We start from the raw sequence: 18,358 nt of genomic DNA on the forward strand, positions 1-18,358 counted from the left end.
AAATAGCGCCCCTGATCTCGCGAGAGCTGGCTGGCCTGATGGGAAGAAGGGAGCAGAGGGGCTGTCCGCGAGCGCCATCTTAGGAGAGGCACTGAGGGCTGCTGCCTCTCTCTCCCTCCCCAGCGTTGTACGGGAGCCTGGTGCGCGCGCGCAGACAGAGCCCGGCCGCGGGGCAGGAGCGCCGCGGAGCCCCTCCCCCGCCCGCGCTCTGGTAAGTAGCACAGCGGCCGGCGGCTGAAGCCGGCTGATCGCCATGGCGCGGGTAGGGAGGCTGGCCCAGTTACCCCGTGCTGGGCGGTTCCTTACCCCCGCCGGGCCAGGGGCGCTGTTTGTGTCCGAAAGCGGTGGCTTTGGGGAAAAGGGCAAGGCTAATCGGGAAGTGACCTCCTGAAGGGGGGGAGGGATAGCTCAGTGGTTTGAGCATTGGCCTGCTAAACCCTGGGTTGTGAGTTCAATCCTTGAGGGGGCCATTTAGGGATCTGGGGCAAACGCTGGGGATTGGTCCTGCTTTGAGCAGGGGTTGGACTAGATGACCTCCTGCATTAGCGCCGCTACCCTTCCCACAGCCCGTTAGTTGCCTGCTTCGCGTCCCTGTCACGGGAGCTCCCCTTTTGGCAAAGGTTTAAAAGAGCGTGTGTGAGGCTGTGATTGCTACTAAGGGTTTGTTATTTCTCAGAAGTAGGCTTAAATGGAACCAGGAGACTGCAGATGTTAATATAATGTACTTTGTTCACTTTATATGTGAAATATGTTCTCTGTGTATATAAATCTCCCCACTGTGTTTTCCACTGAATGCATCCGATGAAGTGAGCTGTAGCTCACGAAAGCTTATGCTCAAATAAATATGTTAGTCTCTAAGGTGCCACAAGTCCTCCTTTTCTTTATATGAGGCATTAACCTTACCGTCTGGGCATGTTTATTCACCTATCCACTCACTTTCAGAACTGAGTAATTCTCATTTGAAACTTTGCTTTTATGTTTTGTAAGAGACTTCACAAAACTGGGTGACTGGGCAATAAAATGGCAGATGAAATTCAATGGTGATAAATGCAAAGTCATGCACACTGGAAAACATAATCCCAACTATACATATAAAATGATGGAGTCGAAATTAGCTGTTACTACTCAAGAAAGAGATCTTGGAGTCATTGTGAATAGTTCTCTGAAAACTTCCGCTCAATGTGCAATGGCAGTCAAAAAAGCTAATAGAATGTTGCGAAATCATTAGGAAAGGGATAAATAATTTGGTTAAAAAAATCATATTACCTCTATAAAACATGGTACACCCACATCTTGTATACTGCGTGCAGATCTGGTTTTCTCATCTCAAAAAAAGAATTGGAAATGGTACAGAAAAGGGCAACTAATATGATTCGGGTATGGAACCGCTTCCATAGGAGAAGAGGTTAATAAGACTAGGACTTTTCAGCTTGGAAAAGAGATGACTCAGGGGGATATGAAAATCACAATTGGTGTGGAGCAAGTAAATAAGGAAGTGTTGTTTACTCCTTATCATAACACAAGAATTAGGGGTCACCAAATGAAATTAATAGGCAGCAGATTTAAAACAAACTAAAGGAAGTATTTTTTCACACAGCGCAGAGTCAACCTATGGAACAATCTGGCCCCCTTTCAAGTCCATTCAAAACGTTGCTACTAAAGTCATCTAGTTGGTTAATTGCTCTGGCTAAATACCCCCTCACACTTTTTCATTCCACGCTGGATTTTTCCCCCCACCACCTCAAACACAAGCTACATATTTGTTTACCCTTTGAGTGCTTTCCTGGCTTTGTATTACACTACCTATCAACTCTAATAATTATTGAGCTGTCAACTCCTGACCTGAGAAGGTAAGGGAATCCTCTACCTGCTGAAGGAGATACAGCTCCTCCTGAGTTGCTTTCTGCAGCGTAGGAGAGGAAAACATTTCAGCTGACTTTTCAGCAGAAGCCCAATCAATCAGACACATCCAGCTTCCCAAGGGTTGTGCCCCCTCAGCTAACAATCCCCCAAACAGCTTGGCTACTGAAGGCATTGGTCAGGAAGAGAAAGTTGAAAAAAGTCAGTAACTTAATTTTTGCTACTTTTATTGGGGTGAAGAATACAGGTTTTTCATAGGGGTGGTGGGGAATCACTGTTCTGCTCCCTTCTGATTTCCTTGTTCTGTGATGAAAAGTCATGTGATCTAAAGCCTAGTGAAGTCAATCAGAGTATTTTATTGACTTCACTGAGCTTTGGATCAGCCCTTAGAGAGCAGCTTTCTCCTTTCACTTGGGAAATTGTTGCTATAAAGTATGCTCACCTCCCTCTCCCCACTCTTTGATCTTTGCTGTGCCCCTGTGTGTCTGCGGACTCAGGAAGACTATGGGCTCACTTTTGAAAAGTAATATTGATGACCATAAAGACTGGAAACATGTTTTTTTAATTAAAACTTGCATCGTGCAGAAGTTGATGGTTAATGTGTGACAAGTTATGCCCCTTACGAAGCTTTCACAGCAAAACAAATTAAAGCCCCAATCTTATAACTGGCTCCACCTGGGCAAACAGCTGCAGGTATGCAGAGCCCTTTGAAGTCAGGGGCCTGATTACACAGACCCAGTTACAGGCTTGGGTCTAAGTCTTTATGGATACAGTGCTCTGAATTCTCTCTAGAACTGCATGCTATGCATGTTGTCATTCCAAAACATATGAGGAAATTAGCATTATAAGCATATACATATCAATCTCACTTGAAGCAAAAAGTCTAGTCTACTGTAGTTTATGTATTCTTAATGTTATGTAAAGCCGCCGCTCAAATGGGATTGTAAGATCTGTAACTTGTAACATTAAGGTCTGCAACCTTATTGTAACTTCAGTTATTGTTACCACAGCCTTTTAAGTTTTGTAACCTTTGCAAGCTCTGTAACCTTTTCAAGTTACCACTTGTATGAACTGCCAAGCTTTGTAATATCCCATAAAGCAATCAGAGAGAGTGTGAACAAGGGAGTGTGTGTGTGGAAGATAAGGGGGTGTGAACAAGGAAGTGTAGGGGGAGACTGGGCAGAGAGGAACTGCAAGGAGAAAGGAGCCAGGTGTGTCTGATATAATCTGCCCTGAGAAGGCAATCACGGAGTGCTGTAAAGAAAAGATGCATGAAAGGAACAGGGACTGGGAATGCTTCTCAGTGACGGACACAGAAGAAAAACTCAGTGTACGTGACAGGAGCACCCAGTTCCAAAATAAAAGGAACCAGCCGCGCACACAAGCTGCCGCTCCTTGACCTGCTCACCAGCCTAGATCCGTGACTGCAGGCAGATACACCAGATCTACCACGCTTTGGCTTCTTGGCTTCCCATGCTGTCTCCGGTAACTCTCCGCCTGTGTAAGCATGTGGGTACATAGGGGTATAAATGCAGTGTATAAATAAGCTCCTTCCCTTTTCTGTCTGACCTAACAGCTGCATTGTAATAAAACTAATACAAGTGTGACCCTAGGTTGTTTTTTTTAGGGGAACAGAGGTAACAATTGAAACTGTGGTGGAAAACCCTACATATCAAAAAGTAGGATGCAGCTGTGCAAGCCCTTTTTAATCAGTAAACCATTATGTTTGTTCACAGATCAGTAAGTCTCTACTGAAGAGATCAGAGTACACTAGGCACTGAGAATTATAAATCAGTTGTCCAGTTTGTGGAAAGAAATAGAAAATGACCAAAGTTGAAAAGTTTGCTCTTTATGTCCCAAGTCTAGAGGAACTTTCTGGGGGTAAGTAATGCAATTTATAGTGTTATGGAAGTTGTTGCTATAAGAAATGACAAATAACTAAATTTTGCATTGTGCTGTTTGCTCCTGTGTCCTAAATAGAGCTGGGTAGAGGCTGGCTTTGACCTGATACAGTTTTTCCCATCTGAATTATTCTAAGACCGCAAACTGTGTCTGTGCATCTATCCCATTTATAACCTTCAGCCCAATGATTGGACACTTGCTTGGGAAATGGGAGACCCCATAATTGAATCCCTACTCTGGAGTAGGGACTTGAACTCGGATCCACCTGTCTGGGGAAGTATCCTGGCCACTGGGCTACAGACTGTTTTGGAAAGGGTTGCTCATAATCTCTCCTGTTGAAGCTGTTCCACTTTATAAACATAAACTTAATATTCATTGGGCCAAAGAGAGCCAGAACAATTCTTTAACCACTTGATTAAGGCACTCACTTGGGAGGTAGGAGATGAATGTAGGACTTGGAGGAGGGAAAACCTGAATTCAAGTCTAGGTTCCAGAGTAGGGATTCAAACCTGGATGTTCTACATGAGAGGCAAGTGCCATAACCACTGGGCTAAAGGTTATAAGATTAATGGATAGCCACCACCGTGAACACTTTTGGACATATACCCAATGGTTCGCAGTTGCTTTTCTTCCAACTGAGACCTTGCTAGTCCCACTTGCATCCCACATTACTTTGCAGCTTCAAAAAATTGCAAGATTGAGATCTTGGCAAGAACCTCCTGGTTGCATGGGAGTGCTACTTTTACCCACTATGTGTTCTGATTGGAGCAGTGCCAGGATCACAGCCTCTTGAACCGGTGCTGCCCACAGAGCTGAATGCTTGGCAGGGAGGGGTGAGGAGTTGCAATAGGATCGGGGGCGAGATGGGGTGGAGCACTTGGAGAGCAACCAGGATAGGATCAGGAGGCTGAATTTGTCACTACATCAGCAGCAGGAGAAGTAGAGTGGAAATCAGTTTCCCCTTCCTGGCTGGGCCGTCATACCCAAAGTTTTGTCTTGCTTTTTATTTTCTCTCTCTCTCTCATCAACCTTTGGGGAATGACTCAGTGGAGATCCTTTCAGAGCTTCCTTACTGATCCACTCACCTAGCAGGAGTTAAAACCTCACATAACGCTGCTAAGTAAATTTTGCTGACTCATTATGGCAAATGGCTTTAACTCCACCAGGCTAGAAGAGAGGTGGGTATGTGTGATGCTGCACTCCATATGTTTATGGAAATATGCTTATGAGTGTAAATATAATGTAACTGGAATATGATTTATGAAGAAGGTCTCTTGTAAGGTATCCTTACAAAGCTTATAATCTACTGAGTGTGTTCATCCTATTTGTATGAATGTATCGTTCTTGTGTCTGAAGCTAGAAATATGAAGTGTTACTCTGAACTCTATTTTAACTATGCAAAGTGTGGGCTATTAATGGTGGTTTGGAATCTTGATGGCTCCCATCAACTAGGACAATTGGTTGTAAATGGCTCTGTTTACTTGCAAGCATTCCTGTGAGTCAGGCCAGGAAGAATGAAGGCTTGGGGTCTCACAGGACATGTAATCATGTCACCTGGTACTGGAATCCATCTTAAACCTGGTGCTTTTCCATTTAAAAGAAGGGGTGGGGACCCAGAGAGACAAAAGATTCCGGTCTTGTGCCAAAGCTATATAAGGGGGTGGAACAGAACAAAGGAGGCTGCAGTCATGAGAAATCCCCTAGCTACCACCTGAGCTGGAACAAGGACTGTACCGGGGAAAGGATTAGGCCCAGTCTAGAAAGGAGTCTAGTCTGTGAAAGAAGCTTATTGGAACATCTCTGAGAGTGAGATTTACGTGTATTCAGTTTCTTAAATGTAGTAGGCTTAGGCTTGCATGTTTTGTTTTATTTTGCTTTGTAACTTACTTTGTTCTGTCTGTTATTACTTGGAACACTTAAATCCTACTTTTTATATGTAATAAAATTACTTTTTGCTTATTAATTAACCCAGAGTAAATAATTAATACCTGGGGGAGCAAACAGCTGTGCATATCTCTCTATCAGTGTTACAGAGGGCGGACAATTTATGAGTTTATCCTGTATAAGCTTTATACAGAGTAAAATGGATTCCTTTGGGGTTTGGATCCCATTGGGAGCTGGGTGTCTGGGTGCTGAAGACAGGAGCATTTAAGCTGTTTTCAGTTAAGCCTGCAGGTTTGGGGTGTGTGGTTCAGACCCTGGGTCTGTGTTGGAGCAGACTGGCGTGTCTGGCTCAACAAGACAGGGTTCTGGAGGCCCAAACTGGCAGAGAAAACAGGCTCAGAGGTAGTCTCGGCACATCAGGTGACAGTCCCAAGGGGGTCTCTGTGACCGAACCCATCACAGTATGAATCTCTGAACAGGGGGACAAGGGGCGGAGACAGGGAAATCCTTCAGGAAGCCCTAGAAACAGTCTGGCCTAAGGAGAAAACATAGGCTGAATTTTATCTTCTGTTGTTGGGTCTATCAATAAAGCCAAATCCAGGAATGGGTTAAGTGTGAACTTGAATAAACCCCCTCTGAGTGACATAAGTTACAATGACATAGCACTGTTCACAGCGGGAGAGCTTTTCCTGCCAACATAGCTTGTGCTACTTGCAGAGGTGTTTTTTATTATGCTGATGGAAGAACTTTCTTCCCAGGTAGGGAAGGCTGTGCCTCCCCAAACAGCCTGGCCCCTGCCCCCTGACTGTCCCCCTCGGAATTTCTGACCCATCCAACCCCCCCCCCCCCGCTTCTTGTCCCCTGACCACCCCCTCCCGAGATCCCCCACCCCTAACTGCACCCCCAGGACCCCACTCCCTATCCAACTCCCCCTGCTCCCTGACTGCATCAACCCATGTCCACACCCCCGCCCCCTGACAGGCCCCCCGGGACTCCCACACCTATCCAACCCCCCAGTCCTCATCGTGTAAAAAAAGAAAAAATAGAACCTTCTGTCCTTCAGCAATATGACAGGTTAGCAGAAAAGGATTTATTCCTCTCTGAGGCCCTGATTCAGTGAGGTAATTAACATATGCGTAACTTTGAGCTTGTGACTAGCCTTACTTAAGTTAATGGAATTGCTCATGTGTTTAAAGTGACACATGTGCTTATGTATCTTGCTGAATTGGCACCTTAAAATATGTGTTTTATTTGGTGTATTACTTGCCAAACTCTAGCTAATGTCTCACTAATAATTTTTTTTTTTTTTTTTTTTTTTTTACTCTATTCTAGTCCTGCAGAATGGGCTTACAGAGAACTTTGCTGATGTCCAGGTCTCTGTAGTAGAATGCCCTGATCTGACTCATGATCCCTTCAATTTTCCTGTTAAAGGTAACATACTGTTCTAACCATAAGCTATGACTGCCAATATTTCGTAGCTGATTCGTCATAATTAGAAACTCTTGAAGATGATGGCAGAGGAAGAATGGTCTTGTGGATAAGCTACAAGGCTGGGAGGTAGGAGAGCCGTGTCTTATTCTTGGCTCTGCCACTGGCTGGATGTGACCTGACTAGAACAAATCACTCAAGTGCTCTGCATCATTGTTCCTCATCTGTAAAATGAGTTGAACAGGTTTAATTCTCTATTGTATGTTAAGGGTTTTGACATCCTCAGATTGAAGGGGCTATGTAGATACCAAGTACTGTCTTGCTATTCAACTTCTTTCTAATAATGAGCTCAGTCTCTGTTTATTTAAACTCCCACCATTGTCCCTACACAAGATAGGTGAAAGCATTTTTATATCTGTACCTTCTGCTGTCTTTGCATGATGACATTATGAACTATGCCTCATTGGAGAACCAGTGTTCCTCAATTGTTGCCTAGCAGATTTGTGAGTGCTTGTAGAACAGTACTACTTTTGAAACAGGCTGGCTAGCTAGCTTTTAGAAGTGAGCCCTTACCTTATTTTCCACTGAATGCATCCGATGAAGTGAGCTGTAGCTCATGGAAAGCTTATGCTCTAATAAATTGGTTAGTCTCTAAGGTGCCACAAGTCCTCCTTTTCTTTTTACGGATACAGACTAACACGGCTGCTACTCTGAAACCTACCTTATGTATGTTTTTCTTCCAATTCAGGCCTACTTTACATAGATTTGTAGAACCCCAATTTATCTTAGTACTCAGAAAAAAAAATGGTGATTTAAAACAGAGGTTCTTAACCTGTGGTCCGGGGCCCCCTGGGGGTCTGCGAGCAGTTTCAGGGGGTCCTCCAAAATAAACCAAAGAGCAAGGCCAACATTAGACTCGCAGGGGCCCAGGCAGAAAACAGAAGCCCAAACCCTACCATGCGAGGCTGAAGCCCAAGCAACTTTGCTTCACAGGGACCCCTGTGGCTTGGGGCCCCAAGTAGTTGCCCTGCTTGCTACCCCTAACACCAGCCCTGGCTTTTAATCCACAGGGTATGCAGAAAAACAGTTGCTGTAGCACAGGTGGGCTATGGGGTTTTTAAAGCATAGGTGCGGGGGGGGGCTCAGAAAGAAAAAGGTTAAGAACCCCTGATTTAAAAGACTTTCTGAACACTTAAAGGAAGCTTTTGAGGAACAAATTCTTTGTCTTATTATGCTTCCAGTACCCAAAGAGAACTTTAGATGGATTCTCTTGACGAGCTAACTTGCCTTATTCTTGTTCCAGGAATCTGTGGGAAGCCTAGAATAGCAGATGTGGGAGGTGTTCCTTACCTTGTGCCTCTCGTACAAAAAGATAAAGTGAGTTAATTTACAGTCCTGGCTTTTTAGTGCATTTGCCAAAGAAAGAAGCATATGTAGTCCTATTTTAAAATACTGTCCTGGCGAACACTGACGAATGAAAGCTGCAGGATTCCATTTGTAAAAATAGGCTTACATTGCGAAAGCATTATGGGCCAAGCATCCTGGCCTGTGCTGAGCATAAGAACATGTCAGAAATCCCACAGCAGAAACTGCATGCAAAAGTTGTCCCTCTTCTGGTACCTGCTAAATAGTATGTGGCTGTTTTTTCAAAAGCTGTCTGACAGAAGCCACAGAGGATGTTGGAGGGAATTACTTAGAGTCCATGGCATGATCTGTATGTTTATGTATTGTATGCTATCTAGCCATGGCCCTCCATGCTGATTATTACTATTGTTTGTAAAAACAGTCTGTGTATGGGGTCGGTATAGGCCAAAGTAGAGTTCACGTTAATACTTGCTAATGCATTCTCTTTTGGTAGAGCATGGGACCTGCCAGAATCTGATTTTATGTGACATCACTTAAGGATATTTTCATTTTTTGCTTTAAACAATGTCACTTGCACAGAGAGAGTAATTTGGCCCTTAGACAGGATGGGGCCAAGCTTGTGCAAGAAGACACTGCAGTCCAGCAAATAAGTGGATATGTGCCCAAGTCATTAAGTTTGAACTTGACCAGATGCCAATGCTGTTCGGATTTGGGGACTGTGTTCAAACCAATCTGCACAAATAAATAATAATGGCATTTGGATAAAATCATCAAGAAATTGCAGTGGAATGTAGCTGAGATGAGAATTACAAGGCAAGAAAGTCAAAGGTACATAAATGTATGTCTCTTGTATAGGTTTATGACCTGAACACTGTTGCAAAGCAAATAGAATTGCCTGGAGCGTTCATTCTTGGAGCTGGAGCTGGGTCCTCTAGGATTCTTGGAGTAAATGCTGAGGTCAGTAAATATGTATAAACATGCAGAAGTTCTCAAAAAATTATTTCATTGACATAGCAAACATTTCTACACTGATAACATATGTAGCACCACAAGTTTGTATGGCACTTTACAAAGATAATAAAGACAAGGTTACTTGGATAATAAACCACATTTTTGTGTTTATAAATTCTACAGGGAAGCATATGGTTACTATGGAGTTAAGAGGAAACCGCCTCTAGTTGTTGCTATACTGAAATTTGTAATTAGCTGATCACATTTTTAATTCCAGAGAAGAGGAAAAATATGCAAAAAATGGATGCCAAGGAGCTGAGTGGTAAACTGCTTTAAATACCCAATGCTGGTCTTAATTTTAAATAGCACAAGAGAAAAAATTGTGTTACTCAAGATGCTTTTGCTTTAAGACTTACGCTGTAAGGTCAGGTAAGGATCAGCAGTTAAAACATGATTTAGTTGATCTGTCCTACATGGTGAAATAGATAAAGAAAGCAGTTTTGATTTGAGGTGAATGGAAAACTCCAGTGTAATGTGAAAAATGTTCTAAATGCTACATCTAATTAAAAGAAGAGTACATGACTAAACATATTCCTAGGTGAGTGAAATACAATCAAAGAAAAAAACGAAATCAATTGAAAGCTGGTATCTTAACAGCCTGATGCACAGTAGGAGTGAGAGAATTTAGCTCTTGGTAGTAAAAATGGTAACTCAGACTTTCAAAGTCGCTACATGTTTTTCTTATTTAAATAAAATAGGAAAATATTTTTTTTTTAAAAGTAAGTAGTCAAATGAACCATTTAAATTATTATAGGCCTTGCCTTACAACAACATTAAGGGTGATATTTTCAAGAGCACTCAAAGTTGGTCTAGTTTTGCTTCTATTGAAGTCTATGGAACCTAATAGTATGAATACTTTTGAAAATGCCACCTGAAAACTCTTTCATTTCAATGCTTTCTAACAGAAGCTGAATGCTCAGTCCTGGTCATCATCCCTAAACTGGGCCTCTTGCAGTGATATATTAAGTTGGTTGCCTCATTGAGAAACTTTCCCATTTAGTGTTCTGTTATTTATACAAGAACTTGAATCCAAATCCTTAGATAAGAGAAAATGCTTTAATACATGTGTTTCACACTTAATCAATTTTAAATTGAGAGTTTTCTTTAAAATAGTTGGGTCTTTGCTAATCCTATATGGACCTAATCCTGCGAGATGAAACTTCTGTTGTAGTTCTCAGGATTGGGCCCTAACTTGGGATGCTATCTACCTAGTAATAAAATCAACTGACTAGAACTAAGCAATTTTACATTCTCTTCTTTTCAGTTTATCCCAGTTGTTCAAGCTGAGAGTGAACAAAAGCCTGCTGTAAATGCAAGTTACACCGCTCAGATTAATCCTGCAGATGGAGGGTGCCTCCTGGAGAAGTACAGCAAGAAATATGGTGACTGTGAATTTGGACTACTGGCCAACCTGTATGCCAGTCAGGGCCAACCTGGCAAGGTGCATATTTGGATAAAATGTCACTTCTTCAGTAGGTGATAGCTGAAGTTAAACTACTTTGTTTGAGGCCTGCCTTTTCTTTCAGGTAATACTGATGTTAATATTAATGCCAAAAATCACATAAGAGAAATTATATCCTTCACAAGAAAATGAAGTTGATGTGAGGGAGTGGATTCCCCAGGGTATTGGTACTGGGATATGGAATTTTTCACCCTTAAATCACCCACTGTAATCCAGCCCAGGTTGATAATGACTGAAACTTGATTGGCCTTTGTAAACTGAAGTTTGTGGTCTTAGTTCAGTTCTTGGTGGACAAGTGTCTCCCTCAACACAACTGGCACTAGGTGGTCTCAACAGAAAAGCAACGACCGAATCGTGCATGAAAATTTAACAAACCTTTTTATCCCTAGAGAGTCTCTTCTTTCATGACTGGTTTGAGGCCTGTTGGGTGGGAGAGGGAAGCTTACGCCTCTGTTTCATGTGCTGTGCCTGTTGTGTGACTGACTAAAGAACTTCAGAAAAGCAAATTCTTACATGCACAAAACCAAACCTGTTGAATATTTTAAGGATACAAAGGAAGCAGCACCTGTGAGAGAACTTACTTTAACAAAGATTATAGGATACAAGGTTGAGTGTTTCACAGCAGCGTTGAAATACATGGTGTACGTAGCAAACATTCACAAAACATTACAGCATGTGATAAGCATGATAAATGTATGTCTACTCTCCAGGTTATTGAAGTGAGAGCCAATGGAAGAACTGGACAGCATAACTTTGTGACCTGTATGAGACAAATTATAGAAAAATGCTATGGAGATAAACCAGTCGGGATAGGCGGTACATTTGTCATTCAAAAGGGGAAAGCGAAGATTCATATCATGGTAAGTTGCTCTTGATTCAGGCTCTTTATCTTTCTAAAAGATAAAGATGCAGGACAGTTCAGGATATAAAGACTTAGTGCACTTAATTTTTTTGCAATAATGTGCACTTTCTGAAAAGTGATAAACGGAAAGTACAAAAACACCAAAATTATATATCCCATGACCCTAATACTCCCATCTTTTGTTGGGACAAAGAAGCTGTAGAAACAAATGGAGATGTATAAGGACTTGGTGAAACACACAAACAGTAGAATAGTGTGAAAAATAATTAAATCAATTAAACAATGATCAGAGATATGGTTTAACTTAGAGATTTATAATTTTTTATAAACTATTACAAGTATTAAATATATTTATGCAATAGCTATACAGTTCTTACTGATTGTATTTGCTTGCATGGTTACCAGAATTCGCTTTCCATTTTACAAGCAGAACTTTCTGAAATGTTAAATTTTTACAAGTCTCCACTGATTCTTGTCTCTGTCAAACCTATCAAATGTCAAAGATGAAATTCCTGTCGTCTTATAGTGCTGCTTTCATCTAGCTAAAATTCAAAGGGTAATTTTAAAAAAATCTATTACTCTGAAGAATCTTTTTTTTCTCTTCAAGAAGTGGATCTAAACATGATACCAATGGTGCTCCCCTTTGGAGAAAAGCACCATTCCTGAGTCCTCCATGTCTAGAACACTCCTGAAACAGATGTCTTGAATTTGTGTGCCTTAGGCTGTATTCACATTGGGAACAGTATTCACAACGCTTATTATCAAGGTTCTATTATCAAGGCTGTTGATTAATTGCAGTTAACTCACGCGATTAACTCAAAAAAAATTAATCGCAAAATTAATCACAATTAATCTCACTGTTAAACAATAGAATACCAATTGAAATGTATTAAATATTTTTGGATATTTTTACATTTTCAAATATATTGATTTCTATTGCAACATAAAATACAAAGTGTACAGTACTCATTTATATTATTTTGCACTGTAAAAAATAGTATTTTTCAATTCACCTCATACAAGTACTGTAGTGCAATCTCTTTATCATGAAAGTGTAACTTACAAATGTAGATTTTTTTTTTTGTTTATGTAACTGCATTCAAAAACAAAACAATGTAAAACTTCAAAGCCTACAAGTCCACTCAGTTCTACTTCTTGTTCAGCCAATATCTCAGACAAACAAGTTTGGTTACAATTTGCAGGAGATACTGCTGCCTGCTTCTTATTTACAGTGTCACCTGAAAGTGAGAACAGACGTTCGCCTGTAGCCAGCATTGCAAGGTATTTACATGCCAGATATGCTAAACATTCGTATGCCCCTTCATGCTTCAGCCACCATTCCAGAGGACATGCTTCCATGCTGATGTTGCTCATTAAAAAAAATAGTGCATTAATTAAATTTGTGACTGAACTCCTTGGGGGAGAACTGTATAGCAAGGACTCATGGAATGGTGGTTGAAGCATGAAGGGACATATGAATCTTTAGTGCATCTGGCACGTAAATATCTTGCGACACTGGCTACAACAGTGCCATGCAAACACCTGTTCTCACTTTCAGGTTACATTGTAAATAAGAAGCTGGCAGCATTATCTCCTGCAAATTGTAACCAAACTTGTTTGTCTGAGAGATTGGCTGAACAAGAAGTAGAACTGAGTGGACTTGTAGGCTTTGAAGTTTTACATTGTTTTGTTTTTGAATGCAGTTATATAAACAAAAAAAAATCTACATTTGTAAGTTACACTTTCATGATAAAGAGATTGCACTACAGTACTTATATGAGGTGAATTGAAGAATACTATTTTTTACAGTGCAAATATTTGTAATAAATTTAAAGTGAGCACTGTACACTTTGTATTCTGTGTTGTAATTGAAATCAATATATTTGCAAATGTAGAAAACATCCAAAAATATTTAAATGGTATTCTATTATTGTGTAACAGCGCGATTAATCATGATTCAGTTTTTTAATTGCTTGACAGCTCTAATTCTGTTATAATTTCCATGACTAAAGTGGATAGGGATAATAAAATTATGGTCTAGATTGCTATTCCTGGTACAATTGTAATCACAGTTTGGCTAATGTTGTTCTCAGAAAAAAATCTGTCAGCATCAATTGAAGAAAACATGCCAGAATCCTGTGAGTTTCAGCTGTGTTCAAACACAGCTGAAACTGACCTAGTTCTGATCCCAACATGATAGGACAAATGTAACATGTGGATACAGGTTACCTGATTCTAAGAATTCCCCATTTGGTACCCGAGGAATGGCAGTGGTGGCAGCCATTGGGTAAAAGCTTATCATTCTGAATAGAGAAACAATTGTGGATACTGCTTTTGCTAGTTAAGAAGAAATAAGGAGCAGAAAATAATTTAGGGCTAGTGAAGAAAAGTAGCTTAGAGAAAAGTTCTGGTCCTAGTATCTTCATTCAATTGATAATGCTTTTTTATAGCCCCCAGAATTTTCTGCCTGTCCTTTAAACACTGACGAGGAAGTGAATAATTGGCTCAATTTTTTTGAAATGAGGGCTCCGTTGATTTGTCAGCCAGTACTAATTTCCAGAGATCCAGTAAGTCACTATTTTGTGTTTGTCTGAGTTACTAACTTGATGTGTAATGATTCTGTCTTGGATTTGTTTATTTTTATTTTTTTTCTGTTCAAGAATGGGAATTATTTATGGATTATATTAAAGTCTTTGAAGTGTTGGAATGGGTGGCTCAGGGGATTGGTAATAGAATATAACTAAGCCTTTCACTTTTCACTGGTTTGAATTAAACCCAGGTCAATAGTGACTGAATGCTGATGCATGTTCAGTAACAAGAGTGAAATGTTTGTTCCCAGTCCAGTTCTTAGTGTGTAGGTGTCTGCATCCCAAAACAACCAGCACAACTTGCATTAATTTGGACATCTGTTTGGCACTCAGAAGAGAGACCAAGGAATGAAAGGGGATGGAGACTGAATTATCCTTACCTTCATGTGGCCCATTCAGAAATGGGTTGGGACACTTTGGCAGTGCTATGTGGGGAAGTTGCTATTCGCACTGCACTGTATTTATAGTGTGAGCAAATCAGAGCCTTACAGCCTTGGATATCAAAGTATAGACTGAGCATATTTCACAAGCACTAAATTCAATAGTAAAAAATATTAAAAGTATGAGAAAATCCATGTTATAAATAAGACTAGGGTCCCTATCATTAGGAATATTGTTACATTTACATTAAAGTATATACATTAACCAAGAGTCTTGGGAGAAAAACTAATTACCATCCATATTTTGTATATCTTTTAAACAAATTTATAACAATTTAAAAAACACTTCTGCCAAGTGGTGTGTACGTTAGTGGGACATGGTGTTGGTTTGCACATACTCAAGTGCCTTACTCCATTGGGTCTCTATTTGGCAGTCTTTGGGCCCAGTGCTCAATTGCATATAGTTTCCCAAAAGCTAGTGATGAGTATTATAGGAATGGACATATATCGACAGCTGTTAATGGAATATTCTTCTGAATGAAAGCATCTGACATGTAGGTGCTGTTTTTATATAATGATTGCTACTTCTTATTTGTATTAAATTAGTGCCCAGAGAAATTAAGAACCAGGGCCCATTGTGCTAAGCATGATTTGTTTGTACAGAGACTGTCTCTGTCCCGGAAAGCTCATAATTTGAGCGTGACAAGATGCAAAAGAAAGGAAAAACAGACAAAAGGATGGAATGTGTATTGCACAATGCCTAGCAAAGTGGGGTCCTGGTGATGAGGGCTCCTGGGTACTATGGTAATACAAATAATAATAAAATGGATACATTTTTGCCTAATAGCTAGTAGTCTCAACGTGCCACCAACTTAGCTGTTAGGCCTAATCGCACTAATATTTTTGCAATATAATAATGCCTTATATCTCTAGAAGGCAAATAGCATTGTGCCAATGGGAACTTCTTCATTTAGGCAGCTGGTGTGCAGAATCCAACACTTATCATATCGTTCCTTATCTTATTGTTACCTGTGCTTCCTCCTGTCAGTACCTACCTGTTATCTCCCAAAATTGGGCCAGACACTATCTTTTTTTTGTTGTTGTTGTTGTGTTTGTACAGTGTGTGGCACAATGGGGCCCTAATCTCTGACTGTGGGCCCATAGACCCTACCTCAACACACATACTAGAGCCTGGCTTGGACCAGCTGGATTGCATGGAAGAACGGTTGTGTGTTGTAGTGCAGAGCAGGGGCTCTCAACCTTTTTTCTTTGAGGACCCCCCCAACATGCTATGAAAACCTCCATGGCCCACCTGTGCCACAACAACTGTTTTTCTGCGTGTCTAGTAGATTAAAAGCCAGGGCTAACGTTAAGGGGTAGCAAGAAGAGCAATTGTCTGTGGCCACCCTACACCACAGGGGGTCCTGCAAAGCTGAGTTGCTTGGGCTTCACCTTTCTACCCTGAGCCCCACGGAATCTAATGCTGGCCCTGCTCTCTGGTTTATTTTGGCGGACCTCCTGAAACCTGCTTGCAGCCCCCCAGAGAGCCCCAGACCCCTGGTTGAGAACTGCTGGGTAGAGGATTAGGAGTCAGGACTTCTAGATTCTACTCCTAATTCTATCACTGTCTCAGTGTGACCTCAGGAAGTGACTCTTTGCCTCAGTTTACCAGTCTATAAAATAGCGAGAGTACTAGGTTACTTCACGTTGCAAGTCTTTAAATAATTAAATGTTTGTAAAACACTCTGAGATCCATGGAAGAAAAAATACAACATGAACTGCAAAATACTGTAGCATTACTGAAATACTTTCTTTAAAAGAAAATGTGCTCCCATAACATAAACTTGTCTCTTTTCTAGGGGTTTGATCTGCGAGTGGAGCACACCCATTGTTTCAGTCACCATGGCGAAGGAGGACACTACCACAATGACACTACACCAGATAGTGTGCAGTATCTGGGATATTTTTTGCCTGCAGAACTTCTCTTCCGTATTGATAGACCCAAGGAGTCTCATATGGTTGGGAGAGATTAAATCCATGGATGCACACTTAGTTTGGAGTGTAAGGATAGCCATTAATTTTTAAAAATTAAATATTGGATTTGATCAGTGTTTGAATTGACATCAAGCACACACATGAAAAGTTTGCATTTTATTGCAGTCTTAGCCTTTTTAAAGAATGGGACACGTTCAGAGTTTAGATTGTTTGTTTGTGATTGAAATAGTTATTTGAATTCAACTTAATTTTTATACAAACATCAAAGCCAAATAGTTTGTATTAATGATTTATTTTGTTCCATATTGATTACTTTAGGCAGGCATTACTAGGCGATTTTCTCTGGCTATAGAGAGCCACCACTGAATTAATGAGCGCTACACATTCTAAATGGAAGAGGAAAAGAGATGCCAATCAAGAACCATGTAACTACACTACAATTCAGAATCTGATATTGACATGGCTGTGTGCCCTTCTAGCTATATGTGCCCTAGTGGGTTATATGTGGGTAATGGGATTGGCCACTTATTTTAATCAGTAATTACAAGAAACTTGTTTGAAATAAGAGGAAGGCACTTGTAGTTCCACTCATGTAACTTCTAGCTCAGCAGAACTACAGGGTGGTGCAATCGTACAACTACAGGGGTCAGTGGCAATTCCCCCATTGATTTCACTGTGAGTGAATGCAAACTTGTCAAAAAGGGACTTTTCTCATTTTTACTGGTGCTTATAAGCTAGCTAACTACTTAACAAGCATAGGACCATTTCTAGGATTTTAAATGTTCATGTTACTATCATGCCATGTGTGCTTGATTATTTTCTCATACCAGTTTAAATGAGGAATAACTTTATTGAAGCGAGTGGAGTTACAGTGGGCTGACTGGAGGATCAGGCCCTGTTTGTTTCTAGTTTTGAATAAGGCTAAAATACAGGAGCACTTTGTCAGCATTCTTTCTTTTCTTTTCTTTTTTTCCCTTTACACTCTGATGATATTTGTCATTTGTCCTGCCAATAAAGTTTTACTGAATTGAATTTAAACTGTCTTACTTGCTGTCAAGTGGGATATTTCTAGGCTGTGAATAAACCCTGATTAGGAGTTAACATTTTAAGTCTGAGCCTTGTTATATTTCTCTTTTGTGTTTTGTAGCAAAAACACACTAAAAATGTAGATGTGAAGTGTATTTAATATTTTTTTAATATTCTGCCTGCTATGCACTGAAAGTAAGACACATGTATAAATCACTAACATACATATAATTTAAAGCTACATAGTCACCAGCCTGCCACATATATGAACAGCAATGCATATACATAGTACAATACACCCATGGTGTGTTAATTGAAATAAAGAAAATACAGAACATGTGTTCTGGGCCTTAGGATAGCACAAGTACTTGAAAAGAGAGCTGGTGAAGCTGTCAAGCACCAGTTGTGGACAATTTTCTAGCAAACCTGCAGTAATGTCTGGTGCAAACTGCTTTGTGTAGCATTAACTCCTCTGTATCTTGTAACCCCCTTACTCCTCGGAAGGAGTGATAACTAAGTATGCCCACTGACTTGGCTATGCTGCTGCCAGCATGAGTGTTTATAAAGTCTCAGGGCTTTTACTCAAAAGTGTTCT

At 40.6% G+C, this 18,358-nt stretch overlaps 1 protein-coding gene across 3 annotated transcripts; it reads left to right on the forward strand.

Moving 5' to 3' along the window:
• Window positions 1–81: 81 nt before the first annotated feature.
• LOC311524312 (ester hydrolase C11orf54 homolog) lies at window positions 82–17,769 on the forward strand. 3 transcript variants are annotated; one of them, XM_084635306.1, is made up of 10 exons: window positions 82–211; window positions 3,597–3,741; window positions 6,979–7,077; window positions 8,378–8,451; window positions 9,295–9,396; window positions 10,715–10,891; window positions 11,623–11,772; window positions 14,225–14,341; window positions 16,602–16,803; window positions 17,056–17,769. In XM_084635306.1, exons 2-9 carry the CDS (start codon window positions 3,684–3,686, stop codon window positions 16,773–16,775), a joined length of 951 nt encoding a protein of 316 aa, XP_084491432.1. In that variant the 5' UTR covers window positions 82–211; window positions 3,597–3,683; the 3' UTR covers window positions 16,776–16,803; window positions 17,056–17,769. The 3 variants fall into 3 exon arrangements, with proteins under 3 accessions (XP_084491432.1, XP_084491430.1, XP_084491431.1); XM_084635304.1 differs by having other exon boundaries at window positions 16,602–17,769; XM_084635305.1 differs by lacking the exon at window positions 82–211 and adding an exon at window positions 3,344–3,361 and having other exon boundaries at window positions 16,602–17,769.
• Window positions 17,770–18,358: the final 589 nt, after the last annotated feature.

The sequence above is a fragment of the Lepidochelys olivacea genome (genome assembly GCF_965140295.1).
Source record: "Lepidochelys olivacea isolate rLepOli2 genome assembly, chromosome: 1".
Lineage (NCBI taxonomy): Eukaryota > Metazoa > Chordata > Testudines > Cheloniidae > Lepidochelys > Lepidochelys olivacea.

Coding starts and splice junctions, on each gene's coding strand:
- LOC311524312 (XM_084635304.1), top strand. CDS start 3,684: ATGACCAAAGTTGAAAAGTTTGCTCTTTATGTCCCAAGTCTAGAGGAA. Junction 7,078..8,377: donor CTTCAATTTTCCTGTTAAAG/GTAACATACTGT, acceptor TTCTTGTTCCAG/GAATCTGTGGGAAGCCTAGA. Junction 11,773..14,224: donor AAGCGAAGATTCATATCATG/GTAAGTTGCTCT, acceptor GCTTTTTTATAG/CCCCCAGAATTTTCTGCCTG.